General features: G+C 41.1%; 1 protein-coding gene across 2 annotated transcripts in view; it reads left to right on the top strand.

The window, feature by feature from the left end:
- Positions 1-11,676: 11,676 nt before the first annotated feature.
- Positions 11,677-22,712, top strand: part of SEC62 (SEC62 preprotein translocation factor) — a 29,732-nt gene continuing 18,696 nt past the window's right edge. Inside the window, exons 1-2 of one of the 2 annotated variants that reach the window (XM_020793804.3) lie at positions 11,677-11,835; positions 21,679-21,787. In XM_020793804.3, coding sequence (XP_020649463.3) covers positions 11,800-11,835; positions 21,679-21,787 — 145 coding nt within the window. In that variant the 5' untranslated portion in view covers positions 11,677-11,799. Of the gene's footprint in view, positions 11,836-17,813; positions 18,530-21,678; positions 21,788-22,712 lie in introns of those variants that run through there. The other variant, XM_020793803.3, reaches the window with a different exon arrangement.

The raw sequence follows: 22,712 nt of genomic DNA, 5'->3' as shown, positions 1-22,712 counted from the left end.
TGCAGAGGCTGGCTCCTCTCTCAGAAGGCACAGTGGGGAACTAAACTCCCAACCTCTGGCTAAAGCACTGAGCAATCCAGCCAGATTTAATAAAATATATGGGATAATTTTTGCCCATGAACAGGAAATTGGCCTATGCATTCATTTTTGTTTCGACTCCAAAGCCCAGGGAGTTCTACTTGCCAGACAGACTCCTAAGAAGGCTGGATTGGAAGGTCTCATTGTTACATACAGCACTGATGTTACCTGTCTGTCATGGGTTTGGAGGGAAAGTTCCATCCTATGGGGAGTGGAAGGCGGGACATCAGGAGGAGGGGCTGTACTGTATATATATGTGGAGCTTGTGTGGAGAAGAAGCAGCAGCTGGGAAGAAGAAGCTGGTGTGGGAGTCTGTGTGTCAGACAGGGTACTACTGTGTGTCAGTCAGTACCAACCTGATAGGTTCAGGTGTCTGTATGGTTAGCCAGAACTGATAGGTTCAGGGTCTGTGCTTTATTTAAAAGTGTTCGGAGTGAACCAAACTGGTGTATGGATGATTGAGACTAAGCCACGTTACTGTATCTTATTCACTTGTTCATTTTTATTTTCCCTGTGTGTGATTTAAATAAACCTTATTCTTTTATTTGTTAAAAATCCATCCCTGGTCTGTGTGACTTCTTATAGGGAATGGTTGGTGGCAGCTTAGTGAAACTGTGGCATCTCCCAGTAGGTCTGGGTTTGTCACATTGATTGGTGTCCAGCGTGTGGGATACAACTGGTCCAGTTGTCCTGTGGTCCAGCAAAGCCTTGGCAAGTGTGCCCAGAGCAAGGGGGGTCTAGTCAGGGACAATCTGAGGCGCGTAGGTAATCTTCTAGGCGTACCTCACGGGGAGGTGCGCTAGTGGAAGAACGTGCCAACTGGGGAGACTAGATTAGGGAGCTCTGAGGCAACCTGTTTTGGCGGGAAAAAGCTGAGGCAAAACTGAGTGAAGTAGCAGTGATCTAGCCCAGTGGTTCTTAACGTGGGCTATAATGCCCCCCAGGGGGCGATTTCATTTTTCAGGGGGGCGGTAGAACGAAAAGGGGCGGCGTGGGGGCGCTGGAGCAGAAGGGGGCGGTAGGGGGGCGCTGGAGCAAGCCAAACCTGTGAAGATGGCTGCTGCCTTTTTACAGTGTGCATGAATATATATTTTCCTCCAATCTTAATTTAGTTTCAGAGTTTTCGTCTTGAAATTTTTAGTTCCTGCATTGCGGTTTGTTTTATGCCCTTTTTATATTTCTTTTTGCGTCTTTAAATTCACTTGCAACTAAATATAAAATGTTACTTTTGGGGGGCATTTCATTTTCTTGGAATTGAATTTTGTTTTCAGGGGTCATTGGATTTAAGTGTCATAAATAAATAAATAAATAAATAAATAAATAAACAAACAAACAAACAAATAAGAAAGATATCATCACCGCGGGGACGGGGGCAATGATAACTTCCTCAATGGCTCAAGGGGGCGTTTCTTTCAAAAAGGTTAAGAACCACTGATCTAGCCTGTCTGCTGAGAGGCCTAGCAGAGGGGGGTAGACTCTGGCTTGCAACAGTTGCAAGTTAGTGCTGAAGAACAGCAGCAATCTATAGAAAGCTGGTTCTGAGGCAAAAGAAAAAAGTGGTCGCTTTATTTTGAGGCTTGACTTTTGAAAGCAGCCTGTTCTGGGGGGGGATTATGCCCTTGACTCGAAGCCAAATGGCAGAAATGGGTGAAGTGAAAGACCCCCAGGTAGACCAAGGTTCTGAGGATGAATTTGGCTCAGTGCAGGGTGACAGCACGGGAGAACAGAACCCAGAACTCAGAAAATTGCTCCTAGCCCAACAGCATGAACTGAGGGTGAGGGAAATGGAGGAAAGATTAGAGAGAGAAAAAATGGAAGAAAGAAGGGACGAAAGAGAGAAACAAAGGCAATTTGAAATAGAGAGAATGGAAAGAGAAGAAAGATTGGAGAGAGAGAAAATGGCGTTTGAATTAAGAAAATTGGAACTGATGAATCAGAACAATAATAACAATAGGGATTCTGAGGGAGGCCAATTGTCTAAAACTGACCTGAAGAAATTCCCTGTGTACCACAAGGGAGATTGCCCTGAGGTGTTCTTTTCCCTCGTGGAAAGAGCGTTTGTGGACTTCTCAGTAAAGGAAACTGAGAAGATGACCATCATGCGATCTTTAATCAGTGGCAGCCTGGCAGAAGTCTATGCAGAGATGCCAGAGGAACTGATGAAAGATTTTGCAGAGTTTAAAAAACTGGTGTTTGCCAGACATGGGATAAATGCGGAACAGCTGAGGCAAAGATTCAGGTCACTCACCAAGAAACCAGAGCAGACTTTTACCCAAGTGGGGGCCCAACTGGTGAGGCTGCTAGAGAAATGGCTATCTCAGGAGGGAACAGAGACCTTCCAGCAGCTCAAAGACTTGATAGCGCTGGAACAGTTCTATTCAGTCCTGCATGGGGAGCTGAAGTTCCAGGTGAGGGAAAGGAAACCTAGATCTGTGGCAGAGGCGGCCGAGATTGCAGATTTTATTTCCCAAATAAGAAAGCCCTTAGGTGAAGGAAAATCGATAGGTAAACCGAAAGAAACCTACAGCAAGTACTCTCAGGGACCAGGAAGAAACCAGCAAGGGGGAGGGACCCATGGTGAAGGGAAGCCCTCAGACACGAAACCAAGACCTCAGATTTTGGAGGGAAAACCAAAACAAGATGAGAAAGACTCAAAATACACCAGAAAATGTTATTTCTGTCAAGGAAAGGGCCATCTAATCTCAGAGTGTGAGAAATTAAAGCAGCTAAAAGGAATTGTGCCTCATGATTTGAGTGGAACCAAGCCAAAAGCTGTGTTCTGTGTCCAGAAAGAGCAAAGCTCCTTGCCACAGAGGGAGCCTGTTGCCATGGCTACTCAATCTGGAACAGTTACATCTGCTGATCAGGCTGAGGAAAATGGTCCTCTTGTGGAGGTCAGGCGCTGCTTACTTGTGAGAACAGATTCACAGTTGTTTGAAACAGCAGGGGTGGACGTAGGAATACTTGACCATCAGTATCGGGGGCTAAGGGATACTTGTTCCCAGGTGACCCTGTGCCATCCAGATATTATTCCTAGGGAGTATGTAATCCCAAATGAGAGCATAAAGGTGGCAGGGATTGAGGGACAGGTGATCTCGCTGCCAGTAGCGGAGATACCTGTGAGCTTTCAAGGCTGGAGGGGAGTTTGGCGGCTAGCGATTTCATCGACTCTGCCAGCAGCCGTGCTCGTGGGAAATGACCTGGCTGAACATGTGAAACGGGTGCTAGTGATTACACGCTCACAAGCCACCACGGGGACAGTTCAGGGGGGTACTGATGAGCCCGAGACGGAAGCAGAGGGGAGTTCCGAGGCTGTGGTGGAAACCTTAACCACAGACAGCCGATTTGGCCAAGAGCAAAAGGCGGACGCCACTCTCCAAAAGTGTTTTGAACAGGTGACAGACGCCCAGCTAACACCTGAAACCCCAGTGAGATTTCTAGAGAAAAAGGGGATTTTATATAGAGAGACCCTGAGGAATATCTCAAAAGGGGGAGATGGGATCAGAAGTCAGCTAGTGGTACCTGAAAAGTATCGCCCCATGATCTTACAAAGGGGGCACTCTGACATGTTTGCTGCGCACTTAGGGGTGAACAAGACACAGCAGAGAATCACACAGAATTTTTACTGGCCTGACATAGGGAAGCAGATCAGGGAGTTCTGTAAAAAATGTGATGTGTGTCAGCGGCAGGGGAATAATCGTGACAGGACCAAAGCAAAGTTGTGCCCTTTGCCTGTGATTGACACTTCGTTCAAATGCATAGGGGTGGATATTGTGGGACCTTTGCCCAAGGCCACAAAGAGGGGGAACAGGTTCATTCTCACCATTGTGGACCATGCCACGAGGTACCCTGAAGCCATACCCTTGTCTAACATTGAAACTAACACAGTGGCAGATGCCTTGGTGGGGTATATGTCCAGGATGGGATTTGCCTCTGAAATAATCACAGATTTGGGCGCATCGTTCACATCGAAGCTCATGAAACGCTTATGGCAAATCTGTGGAATTAAACACAAGGAAACCACTGCCTATCACCCTGAAAGTAATGGGTTAACTGAGAAGTTCAATGGGACTCTAATGCGCATGATTAGGGCTTACTTGGCAGAGAATCCAAACAATTGGGACCAGAAGCTGCAATCCCTTTTGTTTGCTTATCGATCAGTGCCACAAGCCAGTACCGGGTTCAGTCCGTTTGAACTTTTATTTGAGAGAAGGGTGAAAGGGCCCCTTGATTTGATCAAACAAAATTGGGAGCAGATCACCCAGGATGACCCACAAGACGTTGTGACATACATAGACACCTTGATGAATGACCTAAAGAGAAACCTAGAGCTAGCAGCAGAAAACCTGCAAGCTCAAAAGGTCAGAAAGAAAGCTTGGGATGACCAGAAAGCCAGGGAGAGGCACTTTGACCCAGGGGAGGAAGTGCTTTGGCCTAGGCTCTGCAAAGAGAACAAACTGCAGCTGGGTAGCCCAGAAATAAAATATTTGGGTCACATGGTAGGGGGAGGAGTGATAAAACCCCTAGAGGCCAAGATAGAAGCCGTTCGTGATTGGCCTAGACCCAACACCAAGAAAAAAGTCAAATCATTTCTTGGGTTGATGGGCTACTACAGAAAGTTCATCCCGAGGTTTAGCGAGATTGCGGCTCCGCTGACCGATCTGACGAGGAAGAAGACTGATGACCGCATCCCGTGGACCAGCGACTGTGAGGAGGCGTTCCAGAGGTTGAAGCAGGCGCTCATCAACTATCCAGTGCTGCGTGCTCCAGACTTCGACCGGGAGTTCATCATCTACACCGATGCGTCTAACAGCGGGGTAGGAGCAGTTCTTTGCCAGGAGGATGAAAATGGTGACCAGCATCCAGTGTCCTACCTGAGTAGGAAACTCCAGAAAGGTGAGAGACATTTGGCAACCGTGGAGAAGGAGTGCCTGGCCATAGTCTACGCGATCCAGAAGGCCAAGCCTTACATCTGGGGAAGACATTTTATTCTGTGCACTGACCATTCACCATTGCAATGGTTAAAGACAATGAAAACCCACAATAGCAAACTTATGAGGTGGGCTTTAAACCTGCAAGACTATGACTTTGAAGTGAAGGTGGTCAGAGGGTCAGTGAACTGTGTTGCTGACGCCTTGTCAAGAAGACCTGAAGAATGAAGACGGCGAAAGAAACATGGACTATGTATATATTTTGATGACAAAAAGTCAAATGTGTCTGTTTATTAAACATGTTGGTTTGTATGAATAAAGGTAACTTGATGTAGTGTAAATGTTCATGTTTAAATGCCTAATTGACATGTTTGGAGTGTAAGTATAAGTAAGTATGGTATTGTATGTTATTATATAACTGTTTTTGTATGTTGTGGATCCAGGTTGTTTTTTTGGTGAAAAGCACCTTAGCTTTCCCCCTACAAAACAACTTATAAAGAGGGGAGGTGTTACATACAGCACTGATGTTACCTGTCTGTCATGGGTTTGGAGGGAAAGTTCCATCCTATGGGGAGTGGAAGGCGGGACATCAGGAGGAGGGGCTGTACTGTATATATATGTGGAGCTTGTGTGGAGAAGAAGCAGCAGCTGGGAAGAAGAAGCTGGTGTGGGAGTCTGTGTGTCAGACAGGGTACTACTGTGTGTCAGTCAGTACCAACCTGATAGGTTCAGGTGTCTGTATGGTTAGCCAGAACTGATAGGTTCAGGGTCTGTGCTTTATTTAAAAGTGTTCGGAGTGAACCAAACTGGTGTATGGATGATTGAGACTAAGCCACGTTACTGTATCTTATTCACTTGTTCATTTTTATTTTCCCTGTGTGTGATTTAAATAAACCTTATTCTTTTATTTGTTAAAAATCCATCCCTGGTCTGTGTGACTTCTTATAGGGAATGGTTGGTGGCAGCTTAGTGAAACTGTGGCATCTCCCAGTAGGTCTGGGTTTGTCACACTCATGACCTAGGATAGGCAACACTTGGCAGTTTCAAAGTTGTCTGAAAAAGCAAAATTATTCATATATTTTTAAACAGGACTTGTAAAAACCTTGATTAGTTGTGCTCAAGCTTTTATGAGATTTCAGTTATGCTGTTGTTGTTATGAGATGAACATTTCAGGTGATTAGCTCTAGGAAATATATCTAATACAGTGGGGTCTTGACTTGAGAACTTAATCCGTATTGGAAGGCGGTTCTCAAGTCAAAAAGTCTGTAGGTCAAGTCTCCATTGACCTACAGTGCATTGAAAACCGATTAATCCCGTAACTACAGGCCGTTTTTGTTCCATTTTGGGTTTTTTCTGGTCTGTAAGTCAATTCTCAGGCTGCAAGTCAAAACTAAATTTTGCAGCCAGAGAAGTCTGTAACTCAAAAATCTGTAAGTCAAGCCGTCTGTAAGTCAAGGGTCCACTGTATTATTTGTATCTTATTGATTTTTAAATTAGGTAAAATAAAGCCATGAAAAGACGTAACATTCCAAACCGATACCAAGTCATAGATTTATCTTTTAGCTAATAAAGTTGAATCAAAACCTAAACTAAAAATGACTTAATTTTTGTTTTGCTTTTAATAAACACTTTTTGCAACCACCTTATCAGTCTGTAACCACCGCACCATACCCGCTCTCCAGTGAAGGCTGTGGAACCAACAGTATTTTAGATTTTCAGGGCAAGATTTAAAACATGCTAAAGATCCCAGTAAGGGATATAAGAGAAAGTCACAGACCCAAGATCACTAATGACAGAGTAAGAATTTGAACCCATGTCTCCCCAACTGTAGTTTCTATTGTGGCAGTTAGACAAAATATTTACTAGTTTAATTGGTCATGTGTTGTCAAGACATCTAAAAGTTTTGCTTAGTAAACATAACTGATATGAACGTACTAATCACTTCCATTCTTCTCTTCGCTACTCAGTGGAGGTCATAGAAAACCCAAGACTTCCAATGTACAATTTTCCAGAAAGCGCACATCATTTGAAGGGGTGAAGGCTTAAGAAGAAAGAGGGCTGCGTATATTACATTCAGTAGACCTGGGTCTCCTGGTTACTTTGAAACCCAATTTGGGACAATCTTATCACAGTTTACAAAACTGTAAAAAAAAAAAAAAAAGATATACAGTACTGAGATACAAAATGTCTAGAGGGTTTTTTTTTTTTTTTTTTTTTTTTTTTTGCTTCAGAGGAAAATAATCCTGCAAACTACTCTGATTGTTACTCTGATTTGGGAAGAGCGACAAAAACAAGTGTCTTTGAGATACTTTGATTTTGAAATGACAACTATCATCAATGTGGATGATTTGAAGATTTATGTGGCCTCCTCTGGGTATGGTGGTAAAAAAATAAAGTGAAGTTGGTATACAGCGCATATATTCCTTGGTGAAGGTTTGAAGTCTATCAAAGTTAAAAGTATCCCTTGAAACATACTTTAGCTTACAACTTCCACATTTTGAGGCCAACATAAGAGTAAGTTCTATGTGAAGTTCAAAAATGTGTCATGCTACCTTTTACCAGACACAGTGCCAATGCCAAATGGGGTGGAGGGCCCACAGTTATTACGCCTACCTACTTACTTGCCCACCCTATAGTTCTTCCTTCACTCTTGAAAACCATTTCCATCAGATTTACCATGGGGTGAAGAATAAGTGAGTGGTTAAGGTTGAGCAGCAGCATGTTGATGGATATGTAATGACTAACAAGCCCAGGAGATATGGAGACAGTGGGACAGGTTAGTTGATCCCAGGCTCTTTGGGCTGTTGAGATATCACATCCTTGTTTTCCTACTTTCTTTCTTTGTGCATTTTTGATCATTTCTATTTCAAATTCTTTAGCCCCTTGTTTTGCCAGACATTTTGATTTTGAGAGCTTCCTAATTAACATGGTCAATATCACATTATTTCCATGTTGTTTTCAGTGTATCCTTGAATTGTTTCTTTTGTCCACCACATAATCAAACTCATGCTCTCCAAATAACAAGCTCTCCACAGAAAATACATTTTGGGAGACAATGGTCCGAAATTTTAAAAACACTTATCATTTGTGTTTGCTCCAAGACATCAGTGATGGGGATTTTATCCTGCCATTTGATGTCGAGAATCTGCCTATGTGTACATACAAACAATGTCCATTGTTCCACTCCTTTAACCCCCATTGTTGATAGCAGACGTGAAAGAAATGCACTTACTTTCAGAGGTAGGAAAAATTACTTTTTTGGACTAGAACTTGCAGAACCTCCCAGCCCATGCTGATTGGGAAATTTTAGGAAATATAATTTTTTTTTAAAAAATGTCTTTTTCCAAGCACTGCTTATTTTGCTGTTGGGGAGCAGAAAATAGAGTCTCACTGGCTGCTGTGGCTGGTTACCAAGCTAGTCAGCATTTGTCAACCTTTTGTTTTCCAAAGCACAATGCAGTCACAAAGCAGTTAAACATAAATGAACAAGAGTGACGCAAATGGTATTTGCTCTGAAAACACCTCCCCACTCTGTCTTCATGTCTATGTATCAAAATCTAGAGATGAGAGTTGCAGGTCTCATTTGCAAGATAAAAGAGCAATAATTAAATAATACTAAGAGTGGGATAAGTATTTTTGCACACTGAGTGTGGCAAATATTTTTTGCAGGTAGATAGAAGGCCAAATCTGCTGACTTGCTCCATCACAGAATAAAACAGTCAGATGAGAGGTCACTTCCGAATCAAGACCAGAGAACTGCAGACAATTCATACAGCTCTTTTAGACTTTTATGCATAAGACTAAGGATGTTTTGGTTGCGCACTTCGATTTTATTACGACAAAATGACTTTTCCACCTACAGAGCCAGTTGCACAAATCTTCTGACACTGAAATTGTGGTTCAACCAATTTCAGCCCATTTATCTTTTCAAAAGGTTTCAGTGCCCAGTAATCTGTGATTTGATTACTGTACATACTAGAGCACTGGCAAGGCCTGATGGATATACTACAACATCCTAAAGTTACTCTGTGGTTGTGGCTTTCCCACCTCAAGTGAAATTGAAAGCCGATTGTGAGGTCATCAGCAAAATAAATGATATCAAAGACAAAGACGCTGAGGCCCTTTTGCTTCCCTAGTCATATTGTATTTGTGGGGAAACAGCAGATGCTTTACTCTGGATTTCTTCACCCGCCTTATTGCAAGCTTAACCTCCGGTTTGGTATTCTAAGATCCCAATAATCTTTTTTCAGCCACAAGGCAAACAATATGCACTGGTATTTTCCCCTGGTTGGGCTCAGCAAAAACAATAATCAAGGTTCTCTCCACTCATCCAAGCTCATGGAAAGCAAACAACTCCAGACCAACTGGAGTGAATGGCTCCCCACACAAAAATGCTAATCCAGAAAATCATTAAACATATCAATACGGATTTTCTGCCCACATGTATACCAGACCCAAATACACAGAGACAGAAAGTGACCAAGAGACAAACATTACGAATTCTTATTTTATTTTATACACGTGACCTGCTTATCAATCTAAATGGAGACTTCAGCCAAAAAAAAAATCAGAAGATGACTGAGACAATTAAAGAATTCAAAAATATTGAGTGTAAGGAAGTGTCACTTCCTGTCCTACTTTGGCCACATCATGAGAAAGCAGGATTCTCTGGAAAATACAGTGGACCCTCTACTTAAGGAATTAATCCCTATTGGAATGGTGGCTGCAAGTCGAAAAGTCTGTAAGTCGAATCTCCATTGACCTACAATGCACTGAAAACCGATTAATCCCATAACCAGTGGTTTTTATTTTATTTTTATTCCATTTTGTTTTTTTTTCTGGTCTGTAAGTCGATTCTCTGGCTGCAAGTCGAATCTAAATTTTGCAGCCAGAGAAGTCTGTAACTTGAAAAGTCTGTAAGTCAAGCCGTCTGTAAGTCAAGGGTCCACTGTAGATTGATGCTGGGAAAGGTGGGAGGCAGCAGGAAAAGAGGAAGACCAACTACAAGATGGACTGACTCTTTGATTTGAGTTACAAGAGCTCAGAAGGGCAGATGTGGACAAGGCATTTTAGATATTGCTCATTTATAAGGTTGCCACAAGTCAGAGGTGATTTCATGGTGCATAACAACCATCACCAAGGATGTCACAGTTGTACATTCTAATTTTATCAATAGATATTTTATGGCTTCTTTACAGCAGGTATGATCCTTTCCTGGGACAGAAGAAAAAGCATGTATTTTTGAGGTGAACTTTCACAATGTAGCTCAAATAGTTGTTTCATCAACTCCGCCAGGTTTTCGTTAGTTGAGTAAATTCCTGAAACCACTTCCCAAAATGGTTGTACCCATTACCGACCTGCAGATTCTTTATGTTTTATAATCCTTTCCCCCATGTGATTATCTTGACACAAAACAGGCAGCAGTCATGCAAATAAATATCAGTTGCACAGAACGATGACTAATTGTAATATGGTTGTTACAAGTTCTGTTTCATTACATTCACATCAAAATTGGTAATGATGCTATCATGTTAGAGTGCTATTTGTATTCACACTTAAATCCCTGTCTTCTTTGCAAAGTTATATCCCTTGACACAAAAAAGTCCTCAAAGATCATAGATTTATAAATTTTCTCCAATACACATTTTATGAAAGAATATCATCTGCTATGTGCCAGAATTAAAATGTGTTCAATTTAAAGAGGATTTGTTTTTGTTGTATTTTGAGAGCTGTTAACCACAAAATAAAATCTTATGCTATACCATTTAAAAAACGCCCTGCCTTTTGTATATGCAGCAGCAGCTTACATCCAGCTGCTGACATGTCACAAATAGGGGATCTGTAGTGCACATTCAAGTTTGAACACAGAGCATTATTGTGTTTCATAGCACTTTACACACGTAAGTGTAAGAATTATCTAACATAATGTCCTGCATGTTCTAAGCTTCTAAGGCAGTTTTTAGAAAAAGAATTTTTAGAAAAAGATAAAGACAAGTTGCATTCTGAAAACAGCCCAAGGCTACTAAAACATGTCTAAGTACACACCCTCTTCTCCTGAGGAATTAGTTCAGACAACAAACACACGTACACATACATACCTAAACCACCCAATAATGAAGTTTATTTATTGTGAATAGGCTACAATTATCCACTTAGTCCAAAAGGCGAGCAGAGCTCTAGAAACACTAAAGAGACACTACCAGGTCTCCTCTTCAGGTTTGTTTCCCCCCTTCACGCAACCCGCAACAAGTTCGAGAACGAAGACCACGCCTAAACGATAACTACACAAAACCTTAACGCCACAAAGTAAAATGTTGGCAGAAGAAGAAGAAGGGAAGAAAATGAGGGGGGGGCTGAAGAACATTATAACTACCAGCTGAAGAAATGGACTTTAACCCACGGAGGCTCTCAGATTCCCGTCCCCCCCCCCCGAAATCTCTCTCTTAAAAAGAACACCTAAGCACGGCCATCGCTAAACGCCCCCGCCCTTCGGCCGCCCCCACAGAACGCCCTCCCCCCCCTTGTTCGCGGAGCGGGCGGGGGAGGACGACCCCCTCCCGCGCGCGCTACGTTCTTGTTTCTCTCCCCCCCCCTTTTATTACATAACAATTCGCGCGGCCTCTCGCGAAGCTCTTGCCCTCCTCCTCTCCCCCCCCGTCTCTCTCCCGCCGCGCGCACGCGCTCGCGCCCATCTCTTGGCCAGCCTCCCTCCCTCCCTTTTCCTCTTTCCTCTCCCCCCCTCCCCTTCCCGGCCGAGCCCCACGTCACCGGGAGACCAGACGGGGACAACATGGCGGAGCGGAGGAGACACAGGAAGCGGATTCAGGTACCGCGCTCGCCGCTCTCCTCCTTCATCCCCCAACCTCCTCCTCCTCCCTCTTTCGCGCTTCCCTTTTTTCCTTCTCTCCCTCTCCCCCCACCACCACCTCCTCCACGTCTCTTTCTCTCCTTCACCGCCCACCTACCCCCCCCCCCATGCCTGGTTGTCACTATCCTCCGCTGCCTTTCCGTGCCGTTGCGGATAGTGCCTGCCTCCTCCCCTCGCCTCGGCCTCATTCTTCCCTTCCTCACAGGGCCGCCAGCCACGTCACGGCGCCTTCTCCTTCAGGCCCCCCTCTTGCTCCGTTTCCTCCAGGGCGGGAGGTTCCTGAGGGACCCCCCCTCCAGTACCGGCCTCTGCCTTCTCCTCACAACTCCATATGGAGGGCGCAAATTCCTCCCTCCAAGGGTGATGTCCGACCCCTCTGGTCCTCCCCAGAGAGCCCCACATAACGAAGGGGGTGGCGACCTAACCCGGTTGAAGACCATTCGACATTTCGTGCCTTCTGCCCACCCGGAGCATAGCGCCATCCTTTCCTGACTCTTCTGTCACCCCCTTACACTTCTGTCTCTGCAGCTATGGTGGGGGTGTATTTTGTTTGGCACCCCATCTGCACTTTCGTGAAAAACCCAAACATTTACTCTCTTCTGGATGACAACGTGGAGCTTCCCCCCCCCTTTACTGTCCTACCTGCTGGCTGCCTTCAGTTCGGGCTCTTCTTCCACCCAGAAGCCTTCTTTTCCCAGTCTCTTTCTGCAAAACCACCAAAGCCCATCTCCCCTATTCCTTTATATTAACATCACAAGACTCCTGTCTTCAATTCAGTCATCCCCCTAAAAATGCAAAAAAAATTCCCTTCCCAATACCTTTTTGGTACTCACCTGTGATCCTAACATCTGTTTACGCCTTTCATCTCTGTCTGCCTTTTCTTCTAGACACATCCCCCTTATTGCACCATGCCCTCCTACGCAACACTTCATTACTAAATGCGTCCACAATACCCAGTGGGAGTTTCCTGATAAACTCTCTTCTCACCATCCCTAGAACCCAAAAAAAATTTCTACTTCTCATACACCTGAAATAGAGATTGGCATACATGCCTATAGTATTTACATCCTGTAATTCTGAGAATTTCCTAATTGGTGAGCATCATACATATGTTATACTGTATACTCTATGGACCTTGCTCGATAACCACTGGTAGATGCCACCCTGTTGCATTACAATGATAGTTTATCACTCATTCGCAGTTATGCTTATCTTGGTACAGTTACCTACATACATATGCAATCATGTGCATTCGCAGCTCCCGTCTTCATATATACCCTCACATTCACTTTGATCATGCTTTTTCTTGGATGTTCCAGGTGTAATGAAAACATATGAATGAGTCACTTTTTCTGCAGTCATCTACAGTAATAATTTTTGCTTTCTTTCCCGAATGAAGGATGGGAAGCATTTTTCTCAGTTCAAAGCTATAAAGGCTAATGCCACATGTGGCACATGATATGTATGGCCTGTACCTATGTGCAGTGTGTGTTCTCCCTGAATCAGTATCTTTTTTGATGTGCTGTCAAGTGGCTTACATCCTACAGACATCCTACCAACCTCCGAAAACTCCTGTTTTTAACAGCTCTGTTCAGTTCTTGCAGACTCATGTTTGTGGCTTCCTTTATTGAGTCAGCTGTATTATATACCTTAAAGAAATTTCAAGAAGGGTACAAAGCTTCTGCAGTAGTAAAATTAAATGCTTCAACAGGGGCCTTCCTTTCTTCCCCATATATATTTATAGTCCTCATTAAATAACAAGTAACTCTTTGTTTTGCAAACTTCATCCCTGTTGCATATTAAGTTGTCACTACCCAAAGGCTGTTTAAAAATATAATTCTAGTTGGAATAAAAAAATTAGACTTCTCAACAGATAAAATATGATATTAGGTTGATAATGTTTTCATGGATTTTGTTCTATGGGCAATATCTAGTGACTTTTAGCACAGTTGTGGAATCCAGTGAAACTGGGGGTATCCCCCTCCCCTAGTGCAGCATTCCATATGTATCCCAAACTGGTTCGAGAGGGCTGAGAAGCCCTCCAAGCTGGTTAATGACCAACAGAAAAGGCTATGGGAGAGGAGTATGATACCCAAAACATATGATACCCATTGAATTTAACCCCATATACAGAATACAGCATATACTCCACTGAATGTGGGAAATGAATACTGAAACATTTTCATCTAATGTGCCTGTCCTCTGTCTTCCTGAGAATAATTCAGACAAATTTGCAAACCATGTGTGCTTTATGTGGAGATATGTACATTCTATTGATGCATATTCTTCTTGAAGATGCAAGCATATTCAGTAACTACCGTAGAAGATGGAGTTAAGTAGTCTATGGGCTTCCTTTTTGTGCACCTGAAACACCATATAGTCTAGTATATTATCCTATATTCTGCTTCATTGACTATGCAAAAGCCTTTGACTGTGTGGACCACAACGAACTATGGCAAGTTCTTAAAGAAATAGGAGTGCCTGACCACCTTATATATCTCTTGAGAAATCTATATGTGAGATAGGAGGCAACAGTTAGAACTGGATATAGAACAACAGATTGGTTCAAAATTGGGAAAGGAGTACAACAAGGCTGTACAGTATATTGTCTCCTTGCTTATTTAACTTATATGCATCATCATGCGAAAGACTGGACTGGACGAATCCCAAACGGAATTAAGATTGCCAAAAGAAATATCAACAATCTCCGATATGCAGATGATACCCCTCTGATGGCAGAAAGTGAGGAAGAATTAAGGAACCTCTTAATGAGGGTGAAAGAGGAGAGCACAAAACATGGTCTGAAGCTCAACATCAAAAAAACCAAGATCATGGCCACTGGCCCCATCACCTCCTGGGAAATAGAAGGGGAAGATATGGAGGCAGTGACAGATTTTACCTTCTTGTGCTCCATGATCACTGCAGATGGTGACAGCAGCCACAAAATTAAAAGATACCTGCTTCTTGGGAGAAAGGCGATGACAAACCTAGATAGCATCTTAAAAAGCAGAGACATCACCTTGCCGACAAAGGTCCACATAGTCAAAGTTATGGTTTTTCCAGTAGCGATGTTTGGAAGTGAAAGCTGGACCACAAAGAAGGATGACTGCCGAAGAACTGATGCTTTTGAATTGTGGTGCTGGAGGAGACTCTTGAGAGTCCCTGGACTGCAAAGAGAACAAACCTATCCATTTTGAAGGAAATCAACCCTGAGTGCTCACTGGAAGGACAGATCCTGAAGCTGAGGTTCCAGTACTTTGGCCATCTGATGAGAAGAGAAGACTCCCTGGAAAAGAACCTGATGTTGGGAAAGTGTGAAGGCAAGAGGATAAGGGGACGACAGAGGGCGAGATGGATGGACAGTGTCACCAAAGTTACCAACATGAATTTGACCCAACTCCGGGAAGCGGTGGAAGACAGGAGGGCCTGGCATGCTCTGGTCCATGAGGTCACAAAGAGTCAGACATGACTTAAAGACTGAACAACAGAATTTAAGATCCTCTCTTTTTTGGACAAAACAGTGTAATAAAAGCACTAACAACGGTTCAACTACTTTAATTTGTTTCTAACTCTAAATTATCATAATATGGGTACAAATCAGTAGTTGATCAAGTTTAAAAGATGCTTTGTAGAATATCTGCCCATATAAGTAAGATCTGTATTAGACCAACAGAACCTTCTCCTCAGTTGTATAATATATGTGAACATGAAACAGTTTCAAGAAATATTTTCTTATCTTCCCCACCTGTTTTATCTTTTTTGTACAGTGCAATCATAAATTTGAGATCAATCACAATTGTTAGCATTGCTCTCTTCCCTCCTTAATGCAGATGTCATATGCAAGCAATCCATTAGAAACTTCTAGAATGAAACCTACACAATCCAGTATATAAAATCTCAGCAGAACAACTAGAGTTGGCCTACTGAATCAGTGAAGATTTAATTAATCCATTTTAAGTTCCATTAATTAGAGCCTCCTCTAATTGTAACTTACTATGCTACAGAACAGGATTTCAGTCAATGTTTCTCCTTATATTTTCCTTATAGATTGTAACACAAAGGTACCCACCAGACTAATGCGTTAGCAATAAAAACTAGAGGTGCATGGAAACCTTCTGACCCAATCTGTACCTGAATAAAGGGCATATGTTGTTGTTTAGTCGTTAAGTTGTGTCTGACTCTTTGCGACCCCATGGACTGTTAAGATTTAATAGAAAATCTTAATTTCCATTTTATATAAACATGCTATATTTTCACCTCTTAAATTTATAGGAATCCAGATGCTACCAGCATTGGAAGTCCTATCACCTGGGAACTACATGGCCTGGATAGGCTGGTAGTGGCAAGTGGGTCTTTGCCTAAACTTGAAGGTGACTTGTTAGTTCACTCTCTTCTGACACAAGCACAGTAATGCTCAATGAACATGTTGAGAATGGTCAGCAAGTGTAGCTGAACACCTCTTCCAAATCGAATATGGAGATGGAAAAGCAGAGCAGATAACGCACTGTAATGCCAAGAAGCCACTGGCTAGTATTGTACCAGCAAAACTTTACTTATTCTGACTGCAGACATGGGTTCAGGTTCATTAGCAAGATATGACAACTTCAGAACCTTTCCAGAATTAGAGTGTGGAAACTCTGGTTATAGTAAGGTTTCAGAAAGCAGCCATCCATTACAAGAATTAGGCTGTTCTGTACTGTTGTAATTCTTGTACTTTATTCAGAGAGAACTTGAAGCATTGTTTTAGGTCAGTTTAACATTGTTACCGATGCAAGTAGCTAATAAGCACAGTCTGTCCTTCTGTTCTTGCTTATGCAGTCGATACTAAGTGCCATCCACAAAGCAACTCGTCTAAAGTAATATAAGAATGGAGTGAGTCATGTTTTAAAATCATGAATTCTGTTCTTTAAGGAAAGTGAAGCCTCGTATGTTTGAAAGCAAAATAAATTAACAATGTATGTTCAATAGTTGCAATAAGTTTACTTTCAACAACTGATTTCTTCTACGGTAGTAGCCCAGTTAATGGCAGTGTGGACATATATGTGATATGGAGGGAAACAGCCTTTGAATAAGAAAACTAGGGGCATAGGTTTTAGTTAGACAGTTCTCTACAGATACCTGTACTAATTCTGTGATTCCCATAAACAACTCACTCCCACTTTTATTGGTGTTGCTGATAGGGACGCTGAGGATTAATAATAATCTTGCCTCGAATGGTACAATTAATAATAAAACTTAAGTATCATTGTTCTTTAAAAATCTTAAACAGAACAGCAAGCCATGATCCTGAAACAGTAGAGAAAGATTAGAGAAGGAGCTTGTGTAACAAAAAGGAAGGAAGGAAGAGCCTCGTGGCGCAGTGGTTAAAACGCTGTACTGCAGCTAAAACTGTGCTCACGACCTGGGGTTCAAATCCCAGGTAGCCGGCTCAAGGTTGACTCAGCCTTCCATCCTTCCGAGGTCGGTAAAATGAGTACCCAGCTTGCTGGGGGGGCAATGTGTAGCCTTTATAATTAAAATTGTAAACCGCCCGGAGAGTGCTTGTAGCGCTATGGGGCGGTATATAAGTCCAATAAATAAATAAATAAATAAATAAAGGAAGGAAGGAGACTGTAATTTGAAAAGAGAGAAATATTATTGGAAATAATGTTATTTAATCTAATTTTCTTTCTCATCATATAGTTGCAAAACCACCCAGTCCTTACACAATATATATTAAGCAGTGTGTAATGATGCAATATATTATAAGCAACATGTATGCTTATCTCTACATTGTTCAGAGGGATGCATTAGAGCTTTTTGTCATAGGATCTTAAGTAGTCAACCAAACTGCAAATCCCAGAATTCCATAAGATGGAGACATTTCAGTCAAACTAATCTTGAACTGCTGTAACAGTGATAGGCAAATATACACGTTTGACCTCCCTTCTAGTATATGGGTATCAGACAACGTATCAGAACAAAGGAGAAACCGCTGCAGTAGACAAGATGATTTTATCCTGTTAATTAGAATGATATGGGTTTTGTTTTGTTTTGTAGTGAACTATTTCTGTGGGTTGCAAAACCAGGCAGCTGGATTTCAAGCTGCTTGTAGGCTACATATTACCCTCCTTGGTCTAGTATAAGTTGATAATTACCTATACTACTTTCAGTATGATCATTTGCACACAGCAAGCTGCCCAACCCCTAATACACAAACATAATCACATGTTTCAGATATCTTGAAAGCAAATGTATTTTAAGCCTTTAAAACTTTCTTGATTAACAGAAATAGCTACTGTTTTAACTATATGCTCCTGTTGCACTATTTCTGAGCAGCCTTCTAGCAAAAAAGGATGTTAGCATACCGAAATGAATGTGTAAGAATTTCAAGATGTGACAACATTGCTTCTTCATTTACATAATACTTCCTTACCAGTACTGCCTCTCACACGAAAGCTACAGTCTTCCACTCCTTCCTTGAGGCTTCTACTAGTCTCTGTTCTACAGCATTAAGAGCAAATCCCTGTTTGGTAGAGAGTAAGGTTTAAGTGTCTCTCCCACTGCTTCGTTTTTGTGCAAAGGCTTCATGTGGGAATATGAAGATGGCAGTCCAGAAGACATTCCTCCATTCTGTCCACAGCTTCCTCCTGATCTGTGTGGAAATGACCTGGTTAGTAATTTGGGACGAGGTGTTTTTTTATTTGGGTTTTATTTTGGTTTATTATTTATTTATAATGTTCAGTCCTGTGGAGAATATTGTTTATGAATGTGTATTCCAGAGCATTTCCCTCATGTCTTAATGTTTGTACATGACTGCAGGTCTGAGTTGGAGCATTTGTTAGTTGTGGGTCATATGGAGAGTGTTTCCAATTTAATGTGCCAGTTGCTTTTGGTATCATTGTGAATGTCATAGCTGTTGTCACATCAAACTAGTGATGGTACTCTAACTCTGAATATTATTTGTTTATTATAAATGCTTGCAATAGGAAATACTTCCTTTAATTCCTTGCTCACCACTTTAGTTAGGGCTAGGAGTAAAGTCTAGGTGCATGACTGGAGCTTTGTTTTATACTTAATATTGTGATGGCTCACCAACTCTTGCCATTTAGTCTTACAATTGCAGTGTTGTTTAAGTTGAATAATTCTTGGCTTAGTTTGATGATTTATTGCTTTGTTTTCTATTAATCAGAAAAAGAGGAAATGCTCTTGGTGTTTCCTTTGAAGACACGTGAAATAAGTTTCTTTATTTGCTTTTAAAATGTATGCGCTGGTTAAAATCCTATCATTGTTGGCATAAGGTTTGCATAACTTGCCATGGCTAATTGAATAGGTGCCAGGGCTCATCTGAGGTGTGTGGATGGTACATGCCTGATTCTGCAATCAGGATATGCCGTGGGATTTTGTCAGTTAACCGCATAGCACGATACACAAGCCTTGAGCAAATAACCACTAAGATTCTGGTCACTTTATTTTACTAATGGAGTGGGAGCCTAGAAAATACATGGTTTTACTTTCTAATTGTTTATCTCCCATTGTGAAGTTATTGTTGGGCATAACTTCTGTTTCTGTTTTAATTTATTTTAACATGATTTGATTGTACCTCCTATTAAAACGAAGGCCTGCCTCTCTCTGGGGTGGCAAATCTACTTAAATTTGCAGGGACAGCTCACATGATGGAGTGTTATTCCATATATAAAAGATCCCTATAGAGCGGAGGATGGGAATGTGTGAAAGAAATGCTCCATCCTATTTCTTAGACTAAATTCTTAACTGATATTTAACACCACTCAGTCATGTAAACCCTCACTGATGTAGTATTTTCCAGGTTTGTCATCTGAATGAGCACTAGTATGAGTAACTAAAGATGTACATATTATTTTCCTTGAATGCTCCACTCCATTTTCCTATTCTCCCTTTGCTTTTTTGCTGTCTGTCAAATTTAGAGTATGAACTATTTGAGATAAGACCTGTCCTTTTAAAAACACATTTAGTGGTAAGGTGTCATGTGTATTTGATATTTCAAACAGTATTACAATAAAGGTAACATGAAAGGGTTATTTGGACATAAATTCTCTTCTTCTCTATTGATCTACTAGCCACTGTGCTTGGATTTAGGGGGATGGTTTTCTTTAAAAATCTGTTTCAATAGAATAATGAAATCAGAAGTAGCTTGTGAGTTATGGTTGTTTGACGCACTGTATATTGTTCATGCTTTTTAAAAAATCTCTTTGGCATTAACTAAATTATTGTGTACAGTTTGTTCCATTCTGTGCCAACTAACCAGTTGAAAAACAATTCTTTACTCAGAGATTGAATGGATAGCAGACATCTTGTGGAACTGTGGCTTTGAAAATTGTTATTTTTTAAACTAATCAATAATAATTTCTAGAGGTTGTGTAATTGAGATTCAGTATATTTGCAGGATTCCTCTTATATTCACCTATTAGTTTGCAAGGAGACGGAAGAAGCCAATTACCATCAATAAACTTGTTTCACAGGCTTAACATGATTCTTCTTTCATGTGGCAGGTGGAGGACATTATGTTCCTGTAACAGGAGTTTTCTTGTAATAATCTGCTGTTCAAGCAGAAATTGCTTAGAACCATAATTTTAGTTTGTTTCTTAGCCTGCGTACTTTTTAAAACGTCTTTGCTATACCTTCTGGTTACTCGACTATTCTGTTTCTGTGTGAAACGTATTGAACTTTGAGATAACTTTAATCATATTTCTAAATAGAGGTAACATTCTTCAGTCCCCTTTCCTTTCTTTTACTATATCTTTGGCATTTAAGGAGTATAATACTACTGAAGTATAGCATCCTAAGCAGCGTACACAATCTGTCTAAAATGACAGTAACCAATAAAAAGCTTAAACACCTATAATCAGTGATAAAGTATTCAGTAAAAATCAGATAATGCAGCCAAATAAAGACATAATAATGAGTTTATTATTATTTAGCAGTGACAGCTAAAACATTGAGGTGTTGATGATGAAAACATTTTAAAGTAGCTGGATTTATATATTTGTCACTAACTGGCTCACCAATAACAGCCCACTAATGAGAATCCATTTGGTCTCCCAATTTTAACTTCTGAATTCCAAGGCAAGAATATTTCAAACAAGGAACTATTTCATCAGAATATAGTTTTTTTCTTATGAAAACGTACAGTGCAGTCAAGCAATTTCAGGAATTTTTGTAATCTTTATCATTATTTTTCTATACTTTTTTGAGGCTTGGCAGTCTTTGTGAATTAAGATTTAATTCTGATATTAAAGAGTTGATGACTATATGGGGCAGTTTACACAAATAATAGTTATTTTCTTAGTACTCAGTACTAAAAGACAGTGAGCCTAACCTTTGAATTAGAATATTGTGCTTGAGGTGTGATGAAAAGTTGTGTTTTGGTGTTTGGTCTTTGATGGCTTACTCATACATGCAAATCATCACATGATAGAAACCATCAAATGATGAATATATTCTTGTGAACTAACACCTATGATGTCCCAGATTTGATGTGCATTAAGGATTTCTAGGTGGGGAGGAGAGAAGAAAGAGGTCTGATGTCTTCTAACATGACACTGTGCTTTGGAATGAATTTTTTTAGTACTAAACTGCCAATTGTAATGCCTACGAGTTATACTTACCTTACCTTTGTCCCATTCTTGGAACACCTCTTGATCACCTGGAATATTTGCTTCACAATAGTGCAGTGGATTGGTTGTATGCATACATTATGTTTCATGTGTCTAACCATCTGTAGAAATTATTCATGAAACAATTTTGAGTTTAAAATTCATTTGTTCTCTATTTTTCTTAAAGGAAGTGGGTGAGCCATTCAAAGAAGAAAAGGCAGTCGCTAAATACTTGCGTTTTAACTGCCCTACCAAATCTACCAACATGATGGGTCACAGAGTTGATTATTTCATTGGTAAGGTTTATACTTTATCCAAATAACGAGGTTACCTCACTTACAGCTGTTCTGATATTTAGGCCATTAATAGTAGAAATCACACATTTATCCTTGCCTTTTGCTGAGAAACAAGTAGAAAATTAAAATTTGGCTCAAAAACCTGTGGTCACAGCCCTATGTAATAGATACATTGCCAGAATATAACTTGGTAGCATGTACTGTATTTACTTTTATTCAAATATGGATAGCTTTGTAGTTATTTCTCTTAAGTGATATAATATACATAACATTCCTTTTACAGCAGTCACAGTAATCTTAATTGCTGATGATCCATGTCCTCTTTGTGATAAGCATGGATAACAGAGAAGTTTTTAACTCAGCCCTCTCTCCAAACTTGACCACCCATGTCTTGTTAGTGCAGTAAATATGTGCCTAGCAATAAAATTCATGTGTTAGCAGGGGCTATTTACTGATACAGTACTCAGCAAATTAGTTCCAAATATTAATGGTTACCATCAAACTAAGCTTTGAAAATCAAAAATGTTAGTTTTGGACAGCAAATTGTGTATGGCAGTAAAGAAACACACGTAGTAATGTATTTCTGTGAAATACCGTAAGTAAATTTCAATTTCCACATTAATATCTTAAGAGAAATTTGGACAATACCCAAGGCTGGCCATTGGTGGGTGGGAAGGTGAAGGAAGAGCACCACCATTTTGTTTACTCTGGAGCACCTGTTCCACCTGCTTTTAACATTTTGCACAGGCAGCTTTCTGTAGCACAGGAGGTGGTGCTTCACCTCTGTTGTTTACCTCCACTTCTGCTGTCCCTGCTTGCACAATGTTACTAGTTTGGGTGGGCATGAGCAGCAAGAGTGATAGTGTGTGACCACTGACAGCTACCTTCTGTGTGCTTTGGGCAGCTCTGTTTTCTTCTGCTATCG

This window comes from Pogona vitticeps, chromosome 3, assembly GCF_051106095.1.
Source record: "Pogona vitticeps strain Pit_001003342236 chromosome 3, PviZW2.1, whole genome shotgun sequence".
NCBI classification, from domain to species: domain Eukaryota; kingdom Metazoa; phylum Chordata; class Lepidosauria; order Squamata; family Agamidae; genus Pogona; species Pogona vitticeps.
The sequence above is the reverse complement of the archived record's forward strand: the minus strand, read 5'-3'. Positions and strand labels throughout refer to the sequence as shown.